Raw genomic sequence first — 19,713 nt, 5'->3', positions numbered from 1 at the left:
CATCTGCGTAAAGATTTACCTGAAATTCTGAGAGCCAAAAGCATAGAGTTCCACGCAGTGCTGGTTAAAATACCATGAACTTTGTGTCATGATGCAGATGCTGTACTCTGTGATGTCCACACTCTGCTTCTTCACCAAGGTGGGAGGGAACAAGGGTCTTGTAACATTCACCAGTGACCCCTCTGTTAATATTTAGGGGCTGTGTTGATAGGCTTTGAAGGAAATATCACTGAGTTCTCCTCAGACCTTTGGCTGTTATAGATCTATGCTTCTTATATTGTCACATAATCATCTTTACCTAGAGGCTATGCATGCTGAGAAATCCATTCTGCCGTAGGGTGGTTATTGGAATCCTCTTTTTCTCTTAAATTTGTTTGCCTGCTTCTGCTTTCTGCCTCAGTCAACATCTCATGGCATGAAAGAGTGTTTGGAGGCAGATATAATAATATGGTGGGGATTTTAGGGATATATATTAGACAATCAAGAATCTGCCAAGGTAAGGGAGTATGTGTAAGCTGAGGGAGGGAGCTAGTTATAGGAGGGAATAGAGTGGATTGGGATCCTCAGAACTCTGGCTGGATATGGAAGGAAACAGTGTAGTTAATGCCTAGCTGTGTAGCTGGCTCGCTCTGGAAATATTAAGAATGAAATCTATTTTGGGCTCAGGTTTTCTTAAGTTGCCAAATTCACAAACAACACATTACGTAGCTTGTGAATATTTTATAGAAGAAAAACGTTTGGCTCTCATCAGCCATGTTTTCCACGAGTCATTCTGTTTCTTTTTCTTCACTGAAAGGAATAATGTTTTTCTGTGTATCTATAATTAATGCTTTTAAACTAACCAAACCGTAGGTACAGCATAATAGCTGACGTCAATGTAACCCAATAGTGACAGGACAAATTCAAAGAAGTGTGTGGATAGCCCAGTTTGGAGGACAGGAAGAGTACTTCTTAGAAGGCGTTTAGTTACTTCAGCCTTTGCTTTCTTTTATCTTTAAGCTAAGACTGACACTCTTTTTCAAAGTGTATTGCAAATACCTTCACTGTTGTTTTCCCCACTGCGTCTTCTGCACTGACCTTGGCCATTGACATTCCAACTAAATCCATGTGCCTGATAAACTCAGCAGCAGAACAGGTGGCTTGTTTGTTTGTTTTTTAACCTGGGCGTACTGGTACCTGGCACAGTCAGCAGCACAGCAGGTGTTTCACCTGGATTTATCTGATAGAGAACATCTGTTATGCTGATGAATATCTTGCACGTACCTGGCACATTTGGCAGTATGGCAGGTGTTCCCGATACATTTGGCTGCTGCTTTGTGTCTTGACATACGTGTTACATTCACTAGTCATTAACAATACTGATACAAAATAAACTATTGTGTTATTTGAAACTAAGACCTCCGTTCACAGCAATAATATTTAATTGGAGCTGTCAAACTGGTCATGGAGTCAATCTTGGACCTCAGAAAGAAATTGCTCAAAAAATCTAACCCAATATGTTAGACTTCTGCTCCATTATAAGGAGAGACTGCATAGTAAATGCAAGATGCTGGCTCATCATTCTCTTTGGGACAGCATCTGATTGTGTTTTCAAGATAAGTCACTGCCTTGTAAGCAAGGAAGGGGGGTGAAAAGAACTGTAAATACATCATCCCAGTTTAATAGAATGCAGGAGATGAAGGGGCTGCTCTTCTGAAGGATTTTAAAAATAAAATAGAAACACAGCTGCATGATTTAAAAACCCTGCAGAACGCAGAGTCCTCTCTTGGCTGTTAATGGAGACTGGGCAAACCACTTGTGTTTGAATCCGAAGCAGTCCTGCCCCAACCTGCCAAAAGGATTTGAGTTTTTCTCTAACAGACTTGAAATTGCAGTGTCAGCTTTGAAGAGCCTGTGTTCCAGGCATTGACCTTTGGTGTGGACATTTAATGGAGGTAGACTGTGTCCTACTGCCCATACTTCTGTACTGGTGTAGTTGGGATGGGTCAATGCCCTAGTGTTCTGGTCCAGATTATATTCATACTTGGGTGCTGTTACTATCAGATGAAATGTAGATTCTTCCAATCCAAATATTTAAATGGGAATATCAGAAGTGCTCCCCTCCACCTTGCTGAGCCCTCTCCCATTTCCCCTGGCATACTCCAGCTCCCCATGTCTTACCGTAATGAAGTCTTAACAAAAGACCTTGCAATCTTCCTCACTGTCAATAACTTTAAAGGTGCTTGGCTGGTCTTCTCACATTTCCAGTCTTCATGGGAATAGTAAGGATGCATGCTAGCCTTAGTTTATGTTAATAGCTCTTTGATATCTATTTGATAAGCAGTCCAGTGTGAAGATAGTAGAACATGCAGAATTTGCTAAGTATGTTTCTTTGTCCATATATGATGACCATAGTTAAATTGGTACATCCTTTCTGGTTTAGGTACGAAGGCTAACGGCACAACATTCACAGTCATTTAATAACACTTTGCACCTATATAGCAGGGAATCTGAAAGTTCTTTGACATATTTAATTATTGAAGCCTCACAGAGCAGTTGTGAGGTAGTTCAGTGTGTTGTACCTAATTTACAGATAGGTAAACTAAGCACACAGGATTCCATTTATAAAAGCAACTACTGATGCCTCAAACTGAAAAGTCCCTTTAAAGTGATTGTAATTGGGCACCCAAGCCCTAAGGCACCCAAAATCTCTGGGAGTTTTTGAAAATGCAGGCCAAAGTGTTGAAGTCTCTTGTCCACAGTTACATAGTAAGTCATTGGCAGAGCTTGGAGTCCAGCCCAAGAGTCTTGACTCCTAATCCACCTAATCCTGTTTCCATTTATAAATAAGTGCAGGGGAAGTATCTACAACAAAATATGCATCCTCTCACTTTAATCGATTTTAAAATGCTCTTGTCATCAAGTAATTAAAATGAGTACCTTTTGAAACAGGTAAACAAACTGGATAAAGGTAGTATTATCTTACTGTGCCTCTAAATAATTCACCAATTAAACAGTACATTTTTAAGGTGATTTCTGCCAGCTCGCTGCTGGCTATGTTGCTGTTTAGTTAATGCTTTGAGGTGAAGAAATAATAACAGAGCTGTATTATTGATAAAAGCCTGGGTGTGTACACAGTGTAAGTGAAACTGGCTTTGAAGCACTCAGGAATCACTGTGCAATCACAGATTCATCAGAAAAGTGACTTTGAGAAAAGAACCCTGCAATTTTTTAAAATATTTAAATGCATATTAAATATGTTAAAAGAGAACAGAGAATGTAGAGAAAATAAAAACAGACTGAGTCAGTGACGTTATTACATAAGACAAATGTTGACCACATCTGGATGTATAATACAGCTGTAGCTGTAGTGGTAGCTGGAGTTAAATTTTGAGTTGCCATTCTAAACTTCTATTTTAGTCACTCATGGTTTTCTGGAATTTACATCTTCCAGGCTGAAATTTTCTAGGGCTTCTGTTTGCTAGAGCGTGAATATTTTAGGTAACTTTAAGCAAAAATAGCCTGGCTTATGTATTTATACAGATATAAAACAAGAGCTGATATCATCCCCCTTTCCTACATATACCATAATACCTTAAAAAAATCAGCCGCTAACTAATCTCTAATTTCCTGTTCCTGTATTCCATGAGAAACCAAAACTCTCACTGAATTCAAGAAGAAGGAATTACAAGGACTCTAGGAACCACTGAATATTAGCTGTAGTTGATTTTCTGCTTCAATGAGTTGTTCACTGTTTGTTTAAAGCTGAGTGCTGTGTTTTGAGGTGATTACAAATAATCAAGTGTTGAAAATGCACTTTGATTTGTTTGACATGGAGAGAAGAATAGATATAAGAATTAATAAAATTTGCAGACCTACTTTACCTCTTCTTGCTTGATTGTCCATAATAAGTATGTGGTTTTAAAAAAATATATTCTGCATTTGCAGGTGTTTAATTTCTTCTGCTATAAGCAATTTGGCAGATCCTGCCCTGCCATTCTTGGGTAAGGTGCTAGACTGGGAGTCAGGACAGAACTTGGTTCCGTTTCCGGTTCTGACACTGACTTGCCACATGATGTTGGGCTAGCCTTTTCACCTCTCTGTTTCAGTTTCTCATCTGGATAGTGGAGATAAATATACTTTCCTTCCTTTGTAAAGCATATTATCATTGTTATTAATTTAATACTCCTATAGTGGTAGCGCCTACAGGCATGAACCAGGTTGGGCTCCATTGTGCTAGGTACTGTATAAACATATAGTAAATAACAATCCCTGCCCTAAAGAGCTTACAGTTTGAAAGACAAGCTGTGACAGTGGAGAAGACAAGAAGCATGCTGGGAGAAGGGAAACTGGGTAACATAAATAAAATAGGCTGTGTGCAGTGCTTAACCATTAGTAGTGATCACAACTTGCTAGCTGCCTAGCCATTGATTGAGTTGTAGTTTACTGTATGCTCTACAGAAGGAGAAATTAATGTAATGGGAATCAAACTTTTAAGATCTACCAATGAAAAATGCCATATCAGAACTAAATATCACTATTCATCTATTACTATTCTTGGATCAGATACTTCTGACCACCCTCCTCACACCCTGCCCCGGTATTCCAGTACTTCCACTACTATCCTTAACTCCCAGTGGCTGGCACCTATACAGTTAATGGATACATCAACTGCTGGTTCAATATACAGCTTCACAATGTTGATAACTTTATTAAATCAAAGCTGGGTTTTTTTCAACTAGTGTCTAAGCAAAGGAACTAGTCCTTAATAAGCACCTGGTCCATGCCAAATTTTATCTTTCAAATACTAGTCGTCATTGCTGCAGCCTGATCCAAAAAATAGCATGGTTAGATCTTTAATTGGGAAAATGTAGATATTTTTCACCCTCAGTACTCAAAAAATCCAAATTTATTTTTCTGGACAAAACTTTCCTTTTCTCTTTTGGGCTGAGACAAAACCTGTGACGTTTTAGCTGGCTGTATCAGAAAATTATGAGCTCTGGCAATAGAATGGAATTGGGAATCAGGACTTTTTGATTCCATCCTCACTGCACTTACTTGCGTAGGTAAAATAAAATGCATGATTGTATTGGAGTAATTTTTTTACCTCACAGAGAGGTTGTTCCTATTAATGAATGTTTGCGAAATGCTCTGTGTCCCTCAGATGAAAGGAGACATATACAAGTGCAACATACCTATAAACTGTTCAGTTAAAGCAAACAAGCAGACTTGCAGGTCGTCATAGAAACTAGGTAAAGCCTGCCTTCTGTTCCCATTTTCCCCTTCTAAGCAGGCATATTGTACAAAGAGAAATTTTAAAATAGCATTGTTTCTCTTTAAAGGCAGCAAAGGCAAATGACATTTCCATCTCTACCTAGAGGCAGGGATTTGCTTTTTAACAAATTCTTACATTTTTCTGTGCAATGCCCTCTTTTTGTCTAGGTGGTTATTACTTTCAATCAGACTTCATGATGTACAGTGTACATTAACAGGGTCATTCACATTCTTCACTGTAGATGTCTGCTGGGTGTTCCAAGATGCTCTAAGGGTGAAAGTAAATTCTTCCCATTAAACAGAAGCATATGCAGTGAGTGTTTGATTTGTGGGGAATACTATTTCTAATTTACATAGTTTCTCTCTCTGCCTACATAACAGTTTTACATGAGATTAATACCTTAAAAAGTATGCAGTTTTCCTAACTGCATGTGTATATTCATACTGTGTGATTTTGTGTGTATTTTAATTATTTTAGAGAAAAATAGGTTTATAACCTTCTTGGCAAGTACTGTAACTATTTCTTCTAATTATCTGTGGGATGAATTATAGGCCACTGAGTGAATTTAGACATGAAGTGTCCATCAGAATAGTAATGGCTATGGTGTCTGCCCAGGCTGGATTCTAGATTGTACCAGACCAGGGAACTGGCCTTTGAGATGCTTCACTTACCTGGCAAGACTGTAATGTTCCTATTTTCATGCTTCGCCTTATGCTTTCAACCCACACCTGTAGCACGCTAAAAAGAGCTGGTGAACAGGGGGAAATCGTGTAACTAGGGTGACACAGCAAAAATCTTCCATAGACATCACCGTATGGAACTGTTCTGTAGCTTTGTCTACAACGTTTTCTTGAGGGATGTCCAGACTTTGCAAAACTGAGTGATTATTTTAGCAGTTTGCCAGGAGCCAGGGGACTGCACCTACTTTTAATATAAGTGCATCACAAAATAAATGCACACAACCATAATATTTGCACTTGTATTATCCTTAATAGGGGAAGTGAGATTGCTTATTGTTTCAGCATATTGGCAATAAAATCTTGCATGTGCTTAGCTTTCTCCTCTTAAAGGGAAGGCAGTAAATTGTGAGCTAACTTTTGGGATTCATATGTCACATTTAGTTCTTAAACAAACCATAGCCTCAAGTAAGAAGAACTTTTCCCTAGCTAAAGCACAGGAGATCTGGGTATTTTTGTTCCCAGTTTTGCTACAGGCTCATTGTGTGACTTTGAGCAAGTGACTTAAGCCCAAAATATTCCAAAATATTCACTAATTCTCAGTACCTCAGTTTTTGGGTGTTCAACCTGAGACACCTTGGGCTCTGATTCTGAGATTTGCTGAGGACCCCACAATTTATTTACATTAACTCAGCTAGAGTTGAGTGGTTTCTACCTCTGAAAATCAGGTGCGATATGTATGAAGTTAAAATGAATAGGCACTTAGGAGAATTTGGGCCTTAATGTTGCTATTCCTCAGTTTTCCCAGGTGTAAAATGGGAATAGAAACACTTCTCTCATTCACAAGGCAGTTGTATGGTGTAGTTTTGTTTGCTTTTTTTTTTTTTTAAACAAGGAAAGCCCAACAGTATAGAAGTGCAAAGTATTGTTATTATTTATTATGTTTGCTTAATGTCATCTCATCTCTAATCTGCCTCCAAATTGGAATATTTAATTTAATTTGAAAATAGTATGGAGGAATCACAAAGATCCGCACATGTTAATAGTGTTTTAACCATCTTTATGCTAGGGTGCTTCTCTTTCTTACAGATAAAAGGAGAAGCAACTGGGTAGGCTAATGCACAGAATATTATTTCTGTAGCAGTGCCCTATGTGTACCAACAGAAGCTACATCATCCATTCAGAAAAAAATCTACGTAACTTTTTCTTTCTTTTTGTTTTTTATAATAGAAATACTAACCTGGGCTCAGGGTATTTCCTGAGGACTCACTGACATGTTTTGGTGGTACCTGGGTCTTCGTTTATACTTAGTCAGTCTTCAATCCCCAGGGAATGTCTTGTGCCTTAGTAGTAATATTGCTTAAAACAATGAGCTAATTTCTGTGTGTTGTTTTATGCATATGCAATGCAGTATTTTTTCTTTCACTGCTGATTGCAATGTCTGAGTCATCATATATGTATTAATGAGTGAATGAGGTCCCGGTATGCAAATGGGAAGGAAAATGACTTTTATCCTTTCCACAGATGTTTATACAGAAAGCAATTAGTACTGTTTTAACCATGATTGATTAATTTGGTTAGTAACACTATAGCTAGTTTCCACCTATGTCCAGTTACCAGATACATCCCATAGAACTACTGAGGGCATAGACAGAACTAAGGCAGCAATCTCATTGGCTAATTGAGATCCAAAGATGTGAGATTCTGAGGGAAAAACTGATCAGCTCCACACTACATTGATAGTCTAATGCTCTTTCTTCACAAATTCAGAATTGTTGTATAGGTGCAATAATGCTCAGTCTCCAGGAAGTGCCTTTGGCTTTGTAGCTTGCTATATGCTCACGGTCTTACAGTTATCTTACAAAAACTGTACATCCATTCAGGTGTGGTTTCTTACTAAGAATACCCTCATCAGTGTCACATGTTTGACTGTTTTTAGGGGATATTCCAAAAGGAACTGATAGCAGTTGATTGCAAACATTGCTCACTAGGCTAGTGTATTCGATAGGCTTGATCTCGCATGGTGCTGAGCCCCATTCGTAGGTGCTGAGTGCCTTTAACCCTCTTTGATGTCAGTGGGAGTTGAGAGTGCTTAACACCTTGCAGTACTGTGTTCTGCTGCCTCTTCTAAGAATTGCTTGTGCAGCACAGTTTATCAGGTAGTCATTAGTATTATGATGGTCTGTTGTCACAAAAGGCATGCTCATGACATATTATGATACATTGATTATGATTTTTAAATAATACAGTGCAATCCAGGCTGGGTTTGTCTTCATTGATTTCTCTGTGGAATCCATGACTAGCACATAGAAGCCAGTTGTATGAATACAGCATCCTTGCTGCAGCATTTGCCAATGATGGATATGAATTCCAATGAATGTGACTCATCAGTCAGCTTAGTGCTGCTGAGACACCTTTTTAATTTCTATCTCTTGGCGCCATAATGCCCAACACTTCCAGATAGAGAAGTTCCTCTGATGTATCAATCACCTCCATTGAAACAATGGCTCACTGATGGCACAGCAGTTCACTGAAGATTCTCAGCTGTGTATTTTGTTTCCTTCACTTGTGATAATGATGCTACGCTGGATTCCCCATTGTAGACTTACTCAAAAGACTAATTCAAGAGAATTAAATGAAAATTTTACATACATTATGCTCATGTTTATTATATATCTATATGAATTAAAAACCTGAGTGTAAACTCTGCATGCATATATGTTTATAATAAATATCTATATGGATAAGTGGCTGCATGTTTACAAAAGTCAGTTACCAGTTGCTCTGCACAGAGTTCAGGGGATGGAACTGGATTTTTGGTGCCAAAAATGCCTTTAAAATTTGAAGTAAAGGAGAAGCTCCATTAGGTAGACTGTTTGTAGGGCAGCCACTAGGGAAGGACAGAATTATGATCACCTAACAAGGTAGACAATGGAGAGCATGCTTAATGCCATCTCAGCTCTAATCTGCCTCTGAATGGGCAGTCCCTACATTATAATCACAACTCTGTCCTAGTTCTCTTCTAGGCACTGGCTGTTGAAATGTTACTGTTGCCCTGCTAAACATTCTAAATCTTCTCTTCATTTTACAGGAAGCCAAGAAGATTAATGATGGTGGGGAAACCCAGGCGGATGGGACCTGTAAACCTACAGATGAGAAAGAGGAGACTGTCGCAGAAGAAGTGGGCTGGATGACCTCTGTGAAAGACTGGGCAGGAGTGATGATATCTGCCCAGACTCTAACCGGCAGAGTCCTTGTGAGTTTTACAGTTTGCTAAAATCTTCTTTAAAAAGAGTCATTGTTAATGAGCTCTTTGGCTTATTGTCTCAGGAGGCTGGGTTTTGCTAATCAGCACTATGCCACACCACTAATTCTCTCCCTTTGCAATTTCTCTTTGGAAATGAAAAAGGCAGACCTGCTCCCATTGCTGAGACAGCGAGTTATGAAAGTCCTTTTCTGTTGTAGATAGGGACTGATTTTTCAATCTGTGCAAATATTTTTCCAGGCATAATTTTGCATGGCTCACCATCAATAAATGGCACCCATAGTGTGGCATTCATGGTGAATTTCCTACCAGTTCATTATTAGTGCAAAACTGTAAGCTTATTTCCTCCTGGGGACAACATTGCACTTCAAAAGCAGAGGTCAGATTGAAAATCAGGTTCAATGAGAGTGATTTTTTTGCTGTTGGTAGGAACTGAAGAATAGGATTTGAATGAGATATGCAATGTGAATTACCTTGGTTTCTACAAAGCTGTGATGATATTGATCTCTTTTTTTATCTACTCAGAAAATCTTGCTACGCAACATGCTAGCGTCCAGTTAAATATATTGAGCTGTACATCAGAAATTGAAAATACACAATTATGTGGTCAAAAGTATACCAGAAAACCAGAAAGCTTTCACTCAGTTAAGTTCAGTTAGGTAATTTTGCAATACTATTAACTACTACTGCATTTCTACTGGCCTAATCTGAAGCTCACTGAGGTCAAGGGGAAGTCTTCGGTGTGCTTCAGATTCGGCCTCATGTCAACTGCTTTGTGCTTAATGCAGAGAAAGGTCATAGAGTGTGAGTTGAATTCTATGATCCAACCCCAGTGAAACAAAATGGTCTGACTGGGGTTAAATGGATTTATTTGAAAGCAGATTTTTGCCCTTGATCTTTAATTTTAGGAAAAAAGAGATTTTATTGCATGTAGGGAGCTGAAGGAAAGATGCTGCTGCTCTTGGGCTGATATTTTCCTTATTGTCTAAGCATCTTCTCTGTGAAATAATCAGAATTTTCTTAAAAATGTGATGCTTTTCAGACTTTTAGACTGACTCACAAAGCCATGTTAAGGTGGTACAGACCCTATTATTTATATTGTTCTATATTGCTTTCCACAATAATTTATTTAGATTGTTTTTCTTAATAACATTCTACTGTCTTTTTACTTATTTTAAGTTGTAGCCCTATACTATTGACAAATTTCTCCTCTCTTGTTCACACTTCAGATCTCTGTGGTACATTTTGCACTCATTCCATAGAGATCTGATCTGCAGGTAGATCTAAAAAGAAAATTTTATTTGGACTCTCCTCCCCACTCAACATCAGTTATATTCCACCTTCTGGCTTATTAACCTGTGCAGCCCATCTTACCTGACTACTTTTTGTTATATTGCTTTTAGATTTAGGGCTTGTCTACATTTAAAATGCTACAGTGTCACAGCTGTGCCTCTGTAGCTGTGCTGCTTTAGTGCTTCTGTGTAGACACTGCCTACTCCTACAGGAGGGGTTCTGCCGTTGACGTATGTAATCCATCTCCCTAAGAGACTGTAGCTTGGCTGACAGAAAAGTTCTTACATCAACATAGCGCTGTCCACACAGGGACTTAGGTCGACTTAACAATGCTGCTCAGGTGTGTGGATTTTTCACACCCCTGACCGATGTAGTTAAACCGACCTAATTTTCTAGTGTAGACTAAGCCTTGGTTCTGGCCACTTCTGTGTGAGCTTGACATATGAATCATCTGATGAAGAGCGGTTTTCACATAATTTCTTGACATCTTCAGCATTAAAAGCGGCAAATCTTAAGAGCTCTGATTTTTTCCTATGAATGTGCTGATTTCTCATGTGCTGATGTATTCTTTTGCATGTGTTGATTTATTTATCAAGGATGAAATTCATCCCAGTGCAGGAGTCTTACAAAAGCACTTATGCCTCACTTAAACCCTTAAGTGGATCATGGGAATTTATGCCTGTTTTCTGAGCTGGGGTGAATTTCACAACAAATGCAAAGAAGTTGAGGGTAAAATTTGAGCCATGAAAAGTAGAGCAGTTTATCCTAACAGAGTTGCTTCAAGGCATTAAGAGAGCTTTTTAAAAAGTTGTTTTTTCCAGTTATATTAATTGATAATTTCATTAATTTTGTCTTTAAAGTTCACCATTGTCTCCTGCAAGCAATTAGTTTATTCCCAGTATTTTATCTAGAGACATTGGACCTATTTCTGACCCTGGGTACAAGCATGTAAGCCCTGAATTGCATGATTCCCAATAGTGTGCCTTTTGGTAAGATCTGTGACTTTAGGCAACCCTGTATTCAGACCCTACACACTACTGCAATATGAAGTATCATACTAATTACACACTGGTTATTAATATCATAATAACATGCATGTGTGAATGTTATATGTGAAGTTATGAATTCCCTCTATATTGAATACCCTTCTGGTATTATTTGTTTAAAATTCACTGTTTCCTTGAGCATTTCAACTAGGCAGCCTGTTTGCTAGAATCGAACACAGCTGAATTTAGAATTTGGAAAATAATTTGAGAGATTCACCCATGAATTCCTAGTGAATTAATACAGCCCTCTCCTGAAAGCTTTGTCCTAGTACATTGCTGAAATTTCTGTTTTACTGAGAAAAAAGGTAATGGCTTTACAGTGTTACTGAGGATCGAAATTAGACCAGATAGAGCTGTAGCTGAAGAAATCACAGTACCTTTTAATACCATCGTCCAGAGTTTAAATCAAAATCAATCTTCCACATTCAGTGTTAAACAACCTTTAGGAACTGGTCTACTGAACACTGATGTGGGAGAAATGTTGTAATTGATTTTTGGTGCGGCATGATCACTGAAAGCTGTTGTGTAACTGCTGTTTGGATTTATTTGCCAAGTGAAGGGGACAAATTAACAAAGTGAGATGTAAACATCAGTGTAAAGTGTAACCTCATTAACGTTTTCTTCTCATCAAAAAATCTTGCTTAATCATTCTTACCTGGGCAGTCAATTCCTTGGAAGTCACTTGCAGCAGAGTGACAAATTCTGTCTGTGGATGTTTTCAGGACCTATTTCTACTGAAGCTTTGTGTCAGGTGTAGTCTAGACTTCAGCTCTTCCTTGGAAATCTCATGAAGTGATTTCCTAATTTAATTAATCATATGGCACAAGTGCTTAGAGTGGGAGAGTGTGATAACATACATTTACACTGGCTGCTGCTGTTGAACTATACAACACTATGCTGTTAGAATATGCAGGGGGTCTACTAGGGTGACTATCTATAAATTTCAAGGAAATAAAGGGAAAGGTATGACAAGTTCAGGGCAAAGTTTATTTTAAGGGACAATACAAGATCACACATTTTTGTAACAGTGTATGATCCTTTGCAGAATTATTTACAGAATTATTGCTTTAAACCAAACATTTTACCTGATCAAGTAATTCTTAGATTCTTCGTATGGAACATTGGTCATGGTCAATAGGCAGAAAATAAGGTTCTCTAAAAATACAGGGCAGAGGGCCTTCCTTAGTCTAACAGTGCTAGAGCTCAGGAATTTGTTGATGAATTTTTTCATCAGATTCCTCTAACTGTAAGATGATTCCTCTAAATGTAAGATGTTCATGGGAAAGAGTTGATTTCCACAAATTTCTTATTTAAAAAATAAGAAAGAAAAAAGTTTTGAAATTGTTGAAATATCCTGTTTTGAGCGTTTGAAAATTAAAAATTCTGTTTTTCAATTTAAAACAATATTTTGTTTAAAATGTTAAGCTAATAATAGTAAAATAAAAAAAATGGGGTCAAAATGAAATGAAACATTTTGATAATGTCAAAATGAAAAGTTTCAGTTCACCCAAACTGATTTTTTTTCTGGATTGTTGGTTTGTGAAAATTTTCAGGATTTTGACTTTTTGTCCTGATTCACAATAGGAAAATATTTTGAAATCTTGAAAATGTTCTCAAGATGGGAAACCCATTTCCCACTTAGCTCCGTCTAGCTTCCCTGGAAGAAAGTAATATAGTCTCTTCTGCCAGCTGCCTGGTTTGCTGTCTTTTCCATCTGCTTTATCTTCTGCACATCTTTCCATATTTTCTTGAGGCCCAAAATGAGCAGATGCAAATGCTCAGCACTACATAAAATGGAATAATATGTCACTTTCGTTCAAGAGCATACACTAAGACACTGCTATATGAAACCTGCCATGATCAACAAAAATGGAAATGTGAATCATTTGATTACCTCAGAAGTTCATCTTGGTCAGGCTGTCACCTAGCCACTCCTGTTTGTATTATTTATTTTGGTGTTTTCCTTAAAGAGGAAATACACTTAGGTTTTGAAATGTACCAAAATATGTTGTGAAAAATCTTGACTGTTCATTGGATGAAACGCCCTACAGGCATATGATTTTAGTCAAAAGTGAATTGATGTGGTTTTGAAAAATAAATACATTAAGCATGTAAGGATGATGTAAGACTTAGAGATGGACTCAAAGAAACACACCCTGACTAGCTGGAATACTAGATGGAGTACTTGTCCCACAGAATGTAACAAGGATAAAACCAAGAGGTTTATAGAAATGAAACAGACATATAAAATTAATGGTGCTAAAATCTACATAAATGAGAATGACATCCTCGATATCCATTGTACAGAAATTTTAAACTACCCAAGAAAATTGTCCCCATTGTAGAATTCTCTTGGGTAGTTTAAAAATTATATACAAAAGATATCCATCACCATTAAATTTGATAGAGCTTTTCTGTAAGTGTCATTTCCCTGCATGTAGTACCTTTCAGTTGTGTTTCATCTTAAAAATAGAATTAACTGGGACTTACACAAACCTGCTGTTCCCCCATGGGATCCTCATTTTGATTTGATCGTTAGAAAAAGAAATTCCCATTTTGCAAGGTGAGAAGCAAGAATGAGGCATGTAGTCATCAAATTATTAAAATAATTTGTCCACCGTTATTTTTACCACTGTCCAGTGGCCATGTGATCCTTGCTTATATTAGCCCTCCCACCATTGCAGCTGAGCCAACATCATAGTGGGACATTTTAGGGGAAAATAAACCAGTACAGGTAAATGTGCAGGACTGGATTCAATATGGCCAGTCTTTTAGGTTGTGGGTAAAATGTTGAAAAGCACCTAAATCCCATTTTCAAAAGTGACTTAGGCTCTTGAGAATCTAAAGGCTTTTCTTCATGGGGGTTTAATCTGCAGTGAAGTGACACGTTTGTTAACAAACAGTACACAAACCACACTAATAGCATGCTGCGGGACAGCTGTGCCCTCTTTTAATTCACACCATTGGGTACATATGGTAAATTCTTGGAGGGTATCCCAGGCCCTTTGCTTTGCTGCTGAGCATTTTGGGATTTCTGTTGCTGCACACTATCGGATGCGTAGTGGAAGCCAGGGGAATTCTGGGATTTGGGATCAAATTAAAAAAAAATCACATGATTCTGGCCTCTCCATCCCATGCTTCCTGTCTTCCTGGCCAGGCTAGCAGCATTTCTGAATTGTTGTTGTTGGTTAGCATGGACCCAACAATGTTCCGTGCCTCTGTGCTGGCAACTGGGTGGCTTGAAATTTGGGCTTTGTCCATTGCACCACTGAGCAAATGATGTGGTGGCAGCAGCAGCAGCATCTTCAAAGGCAAGGACAACACTGAGCAACTGCTATTACAGGATCAGTTCCTAGAGCAGCTTCCTATAATGCAGCACTGTTTCTTGGCTCAGGAAAGCAGCATCAGTTGGCAAGAAAGGACCATTCTGCAGACCTGGGATGACCAGCAATGGCGAGAGAATTTTGGGATGGCAAAAGTGACTTATTTTTAGATCTGTGCTGAACTAGCCCCACAGCTGCAGTGGCAGCACACCAGCATGTGGGGTCACATATCCATTGAGAAGCAGGTCACTATTGACATCTGGAAGCTGGCCAGACCTGACTGTCCATAGCCAACCAATGCAGTGTAGGGAGGTCAACGTTGGGGCCATTGTCATCTAGGTGTATACTGCCATGGTAATGCTCAGAAAATTATTTATGGCTTTGCACACATGGGGTTCCCAAACTGTACTGAGGCAATTGATTGGACCCATGTGTCTTTCATTTGCCCTCCGTGCCAGGGCTCAGAGTTTATAAACAGATATTTCTCCATGGTGCTCCAAGGACTGGTTGAACACTGTGCTAGGTTCATAAACATAAACGTAGAATGGTTTGGAAAAGTCCATGATGCTAGGATCTTTCGAAACTCAGCTCTATTTACCTTAATTAATAAAGGATCATTTCCCCTCAGAATCACTATGGACACCAATGGTGCAGACATTGTTCCAGTTACCCTGGCAGACTCAGCTTATCCTCTGCTGCCCTGGTTAATGAAGCTATTCACAGGCCACTTTGGACAGAAAAAGGGAGCTGTTTATCTATTGCCTCTGTAGTTACAGAATGACTATAGAGTCATTTGGCCATCTGAAAGGAAGGTAGCGCTGTTTGTGGAATAGGTTGGAGGTCACAGAAAAAATGCCCAAGATAATGGCTGCATGTTGTATTTTACACAATGTTTGTGATGGTAAGGGGGAAAGCTGTAACAATGGGTGGAAGACTGAGGTGCAGAGACTTGCTCGGCAGTTTGAGCAGCAAGCAAGGTGTCCTGCAAAAAATAGAAACAGACACAGCAATATTGTCAGGGATGTTTAGTCTGAGGCCTAAAAATGTGCAGCTGTACATGGAGCTGTTATTGGGGATAGGAGGAATGGATAGATTGTGAGCAGAGCAATCTCATTGGTGGATAGTAGAAGTAGCACATTGTAGCATACCGTGAGGTATTTTACTTTGTGTCTGTGCCTTTATACTTCTATAAAAATCTGAGTTACGGAAAACGTAAGGATTTTTTTGTATAAAAATAGGTTCTTAAATGCATTGCCAATTCTTCATGAATGGATTTTTAATTATTATTCATTATATAACAATCAGAAATAAACCTTTAATTCAAACAGTAATGAGCTCAAAGCTTTAAACTGTCATAGTGCAGTGGGGGTCAGAACACATATATGGAGGAGGGTGTTTCCAATTCACTAAAGAATACACACCTTGTCTATACCTCTTATTTTTCTGCTTTTCAGTTTTGAGCGGCAGGGCTTTTATCGGGGCATTAGATGATCTGAGAGAGCTGTACGCCCATATGCAATTGTTCTCACACCTTGAGTTTCTGCCAGGGAGGGGAATGGCCTCTGGGATCACAGCTCTAGGGGTACAGCAGGGAACATATGATGGTGTTCCCAGTGCCCTGTATGGTTCAGGAGCTGCAGAACATGGTTAGATCCTGGTTGAGGGCACTGCATTGTCTCTTTGCCTGCTAGGAGCATGCACTGCAGCAGAGCATTCACCTGTGTTGCCTTCAGGAGTTGCCTCTTCATCCCCTATCTTTCTCCTTAGTGTCTAACACTGTCCCTGGGCACTTCAATGCTCTCTTTCATAGCTCCTTGTCTTTTTCCCTCAGACCTCAAATACAGCCTCCATCGCTCCATTGTTTTCCTTTATTTGAGGGGAGTCTGCACTGAGGTCCACGGACATTTCATCTCAAGATTTTCATTTCCTTCCCCTCATGTTAGCCAGCCACTCAGCCATTGATAAAAGCCTTGCCCTTGACGGTCTGGCTGGTGCAGGAGCTTGTGCTGGCGGAATAGGGCAAGTCACTTCTTAAGTCACTTTTACCCACACCTTAAAAGGCTGGTCATATTTAATCCAGTAATCCACACTGGGGTTAAGATTAAACTAATTGAACCTAAATTGTTGTTTAATTTTGTGGGGGGGGCAGTTTGGATTTAGTGTTGAATAACATAACTATTACATTTCAGTAAGCCAAACATTAGCTTAAAAAAGTCTGTTGAATAACAAAGCCCTTTATTTTGAAGTGCTATTTAGGAGACTGTTCCACAGAAAATATTAAATGGAAATTCCTAGGTGAGTTATTCCAAAGAGATTCAAGCACATTCATAATTAATCTGAATGAAGGAGAACTTAAGCAGATGCTAGTGTTGGTTCCCAAAATGTAAGCATCCCTTTTCCTTTTTATCATTTCAGTGAAAGGAAAAAGACACCCTAAAAATGTAATAAAAGGAAATGATGTAAAAGGTAAAGCTACAAAATGTGTCATTGCTGTTATTGCAGCTCAGTCTAAAACAGAGTTCTGCTATGGGACAAGCTTCATATTTAAAAAAAAAATAGAATGTTAAAATAATGCAGGAAGCCACAACAGCAGAGTGTTACTACACCATACTGATATGCAGTAGTAATGGTGCAAAGCTCATAGCTTCCAAGAGTGCTTTTAGCAGAGAAACATCTAAAAGTTGGCCCAAACCTACATCTGTTGAACTGAATTGAAGTTCTGAGTGAAGTTCTAGAACAGCCTTCCAAAGGGAGTAGTGGAGCAAAAAACCTAACTTGTTTTAGGACTGAGTGGTCTGATGAGATTGCCTACAATGCCATATGTCCCATCAGTGACTGCTACTTGCAGACTTCTCAAAGAGCTGGGGATGGGACACTAGAGGGGGAGGACTCTTATTTACTACAGAGATTTTTTTTCAGGTTTCTGGCTGGTGGGTCTCACCCACATCAGGGTCTAACTGATTGCCATATTTGGGGTCTGGAAGGAATTTTCCCCCACATCAGATTGGCAGAGACCCTGGGGGTTTTCACCTTCCTCTGCAGCATGGGCATGGATAACTTGCTGGTTTGAACTAGAGTAAATGGAGGATTCTCTGTAACTTGAAGTCTTTAAATCAAGTTTTGAAGACTTTAGTAGCTCAGCCAGAAGTTATGAACCTATTGCAAGAGTGAGTGGGTGAGGTTCTTTGCAGGAGGTCAGACTAGATGATCATGGTAGTTCCTGCTGGCCCTTAAGTTTATAAATTCAGTGTTTTGGGTATGAATCTGCAAACCCAGCCACAATTTTTTCAGAGGACACAACCAAGAAGGAATAATTTAGGATTCTGCTTGAACCTTCTGTCCAGCTCTAATATTTTCTATGTTGTTTTTCTCTGCCACTTTTTGTGTAATTCTATGACGATGTGAAACCAGATTTGTTCATATAGACATCACCAATGGGTGTGCCTTTTTCTGTCATCTATTTATATGTTATCATGCAGCACTATGTTTCTGAACTCCTCCCAAGACTCCCATAAAGCTCTAGGAATTCACCAATCCATCTGTATCACACCTCAAGCTTACAGCATTAATAGCTGAGCATTCTTTTCTTCTCTCTTAATTGTCCTTCAGTTTTCAAAGAAACCCTTACAGGTACCACGTTACAGCTCTTATCTGCACTAATTTTCATTTGCCTGGAAATGACAGTTTTGGAAATGGAAGCTAGATATTCATTGTTCGCAGCTTGAAGGGTTAGAAATAACCCAGATCTGTCTATTCACTCTCCTAACCCCCACCTGTACATATAGTAGGAAACAACTGTTCTTCCCCCCCACCCCACACTAGCTGGGATATCCACAGTTGTTATGGAAACAGAGAAAAGCCTCTGTAGTTCTTCCAGAACAGTGTATTTAAGAAAGTGCACCCACTCTGCTGAACAGCTTTATCAGTGTCAGCTGATACATGACTTCCTAGCTCCACGACAGTGGTGATTGCTCACCCAAGGGAAACAATGGCAGAGCACATCTTTCACTTGTTTTCTTCTGTTTTAACAAACATCCTGTACATGTATAGCCATGACACGTGCTTCATTTTCCTTTCTGGTGCAGTGTCACATTGGGATTTTATACACTGCCTCGGCGCACGGCACTTTAAGGAAATAATCTCTATGGGAAGTATACATAAAGGTGAACCGTGTGGTCATTGAGGATTTGGGCCAGGAAGGTTCACAGAAGAGTAAAATGAAGCCTTTTAAATGTACTATGTTAAAAGAAGGTAAAGGAACACTGGGGAAAAACAAGTCTTGGAAGAAATCTGGCCTGATGGTGATGATCAGTGCCTTGATAAATTAATTAAACTATTAAGGTTGCTTTCCTACATATGACTGCTAATTGCCAGCTTGATTTAAATCCTTAAGAACAGGAAGTAGAATATAATGGCTTCCTGTCCCGTTAAAAGTTCTATGTCTCTCAACATGCATTTTAACTGATAGGAAGCTATTATCTGTCAATGGTTTGGTAGGATTGTGTAATGATCTTTTTATCTTATTGTCCTCAGCTATGAACGAGGCAGCCACTAGTTGTGTGGCATTTTCCTGCCAGCTCTAATAATAATAATCACATGTGGTGGTGATTGCTTAATGTTTTTATGATACTTTGAAAATATGAAGCACTGCATCAGTGATGTGGTTAGCAATTTGTTTCAAATTTTAGTTATGCATAATAACAGCTTTTCTTCGTTTTAATACCACATGTCTATTTAATACCAACGGGGCTACCTTTCCATTAGCTATCTTTGCATAGACTCTGCTAACTTTTCTTTGAAAACTTGTAATGAGGATTTTTTCAGAATGAGTGCTATCGGGCATCTAGATTTCACA

At 38.9% G+C, this 19,713-nt stretch overlaps 1 protein-coding gene across 2 annotated transcripts in view; it reads left to right on the top strand.

Moving 5' to 3' along the window:
- KCNMA1 (potassium calcium-activated channel subfamily M alpha 1) overlaps nt 1-19,713 on the top strand; it is a 708,266-nt gene that overhangs the window by 179,547 nt on the left and 509,006 nt on the right. For both annotated transcript variants that reach the window (XM_067539508.1, XM_067539518.1), the window contains exon 2: nt 9,023-9,187. In XM_067539508.1, coding sequence (XP_067395609.1) covers nt 9,023-9,187 — 165 coding nt within the window. The remainder of the gene's footprint in view (nt 1-9,022; nt 9,188-19,713) is intronic.

The sequence above is a fragment of the Emydura macquarii genome, unplaced genomic scaffold (genome assembly GCF_026122565.2).
Source record: "Emydura macquarii macquarii isolate MOO-44397 ecotype Brisbane River unplaced genomic scaffold, CSIRO-AGI_Emac_v2 contig_67, whole genome shotgun sequence".
Classification (NCBI taxonomy): Eukaryota; Metazoa; Chordata; order Testudines; family Chelidae; genus Emydura; species Emydura macquarii.
This window is presented reverse-complemented; position numbering and strand designations above follow the sequence as displayed.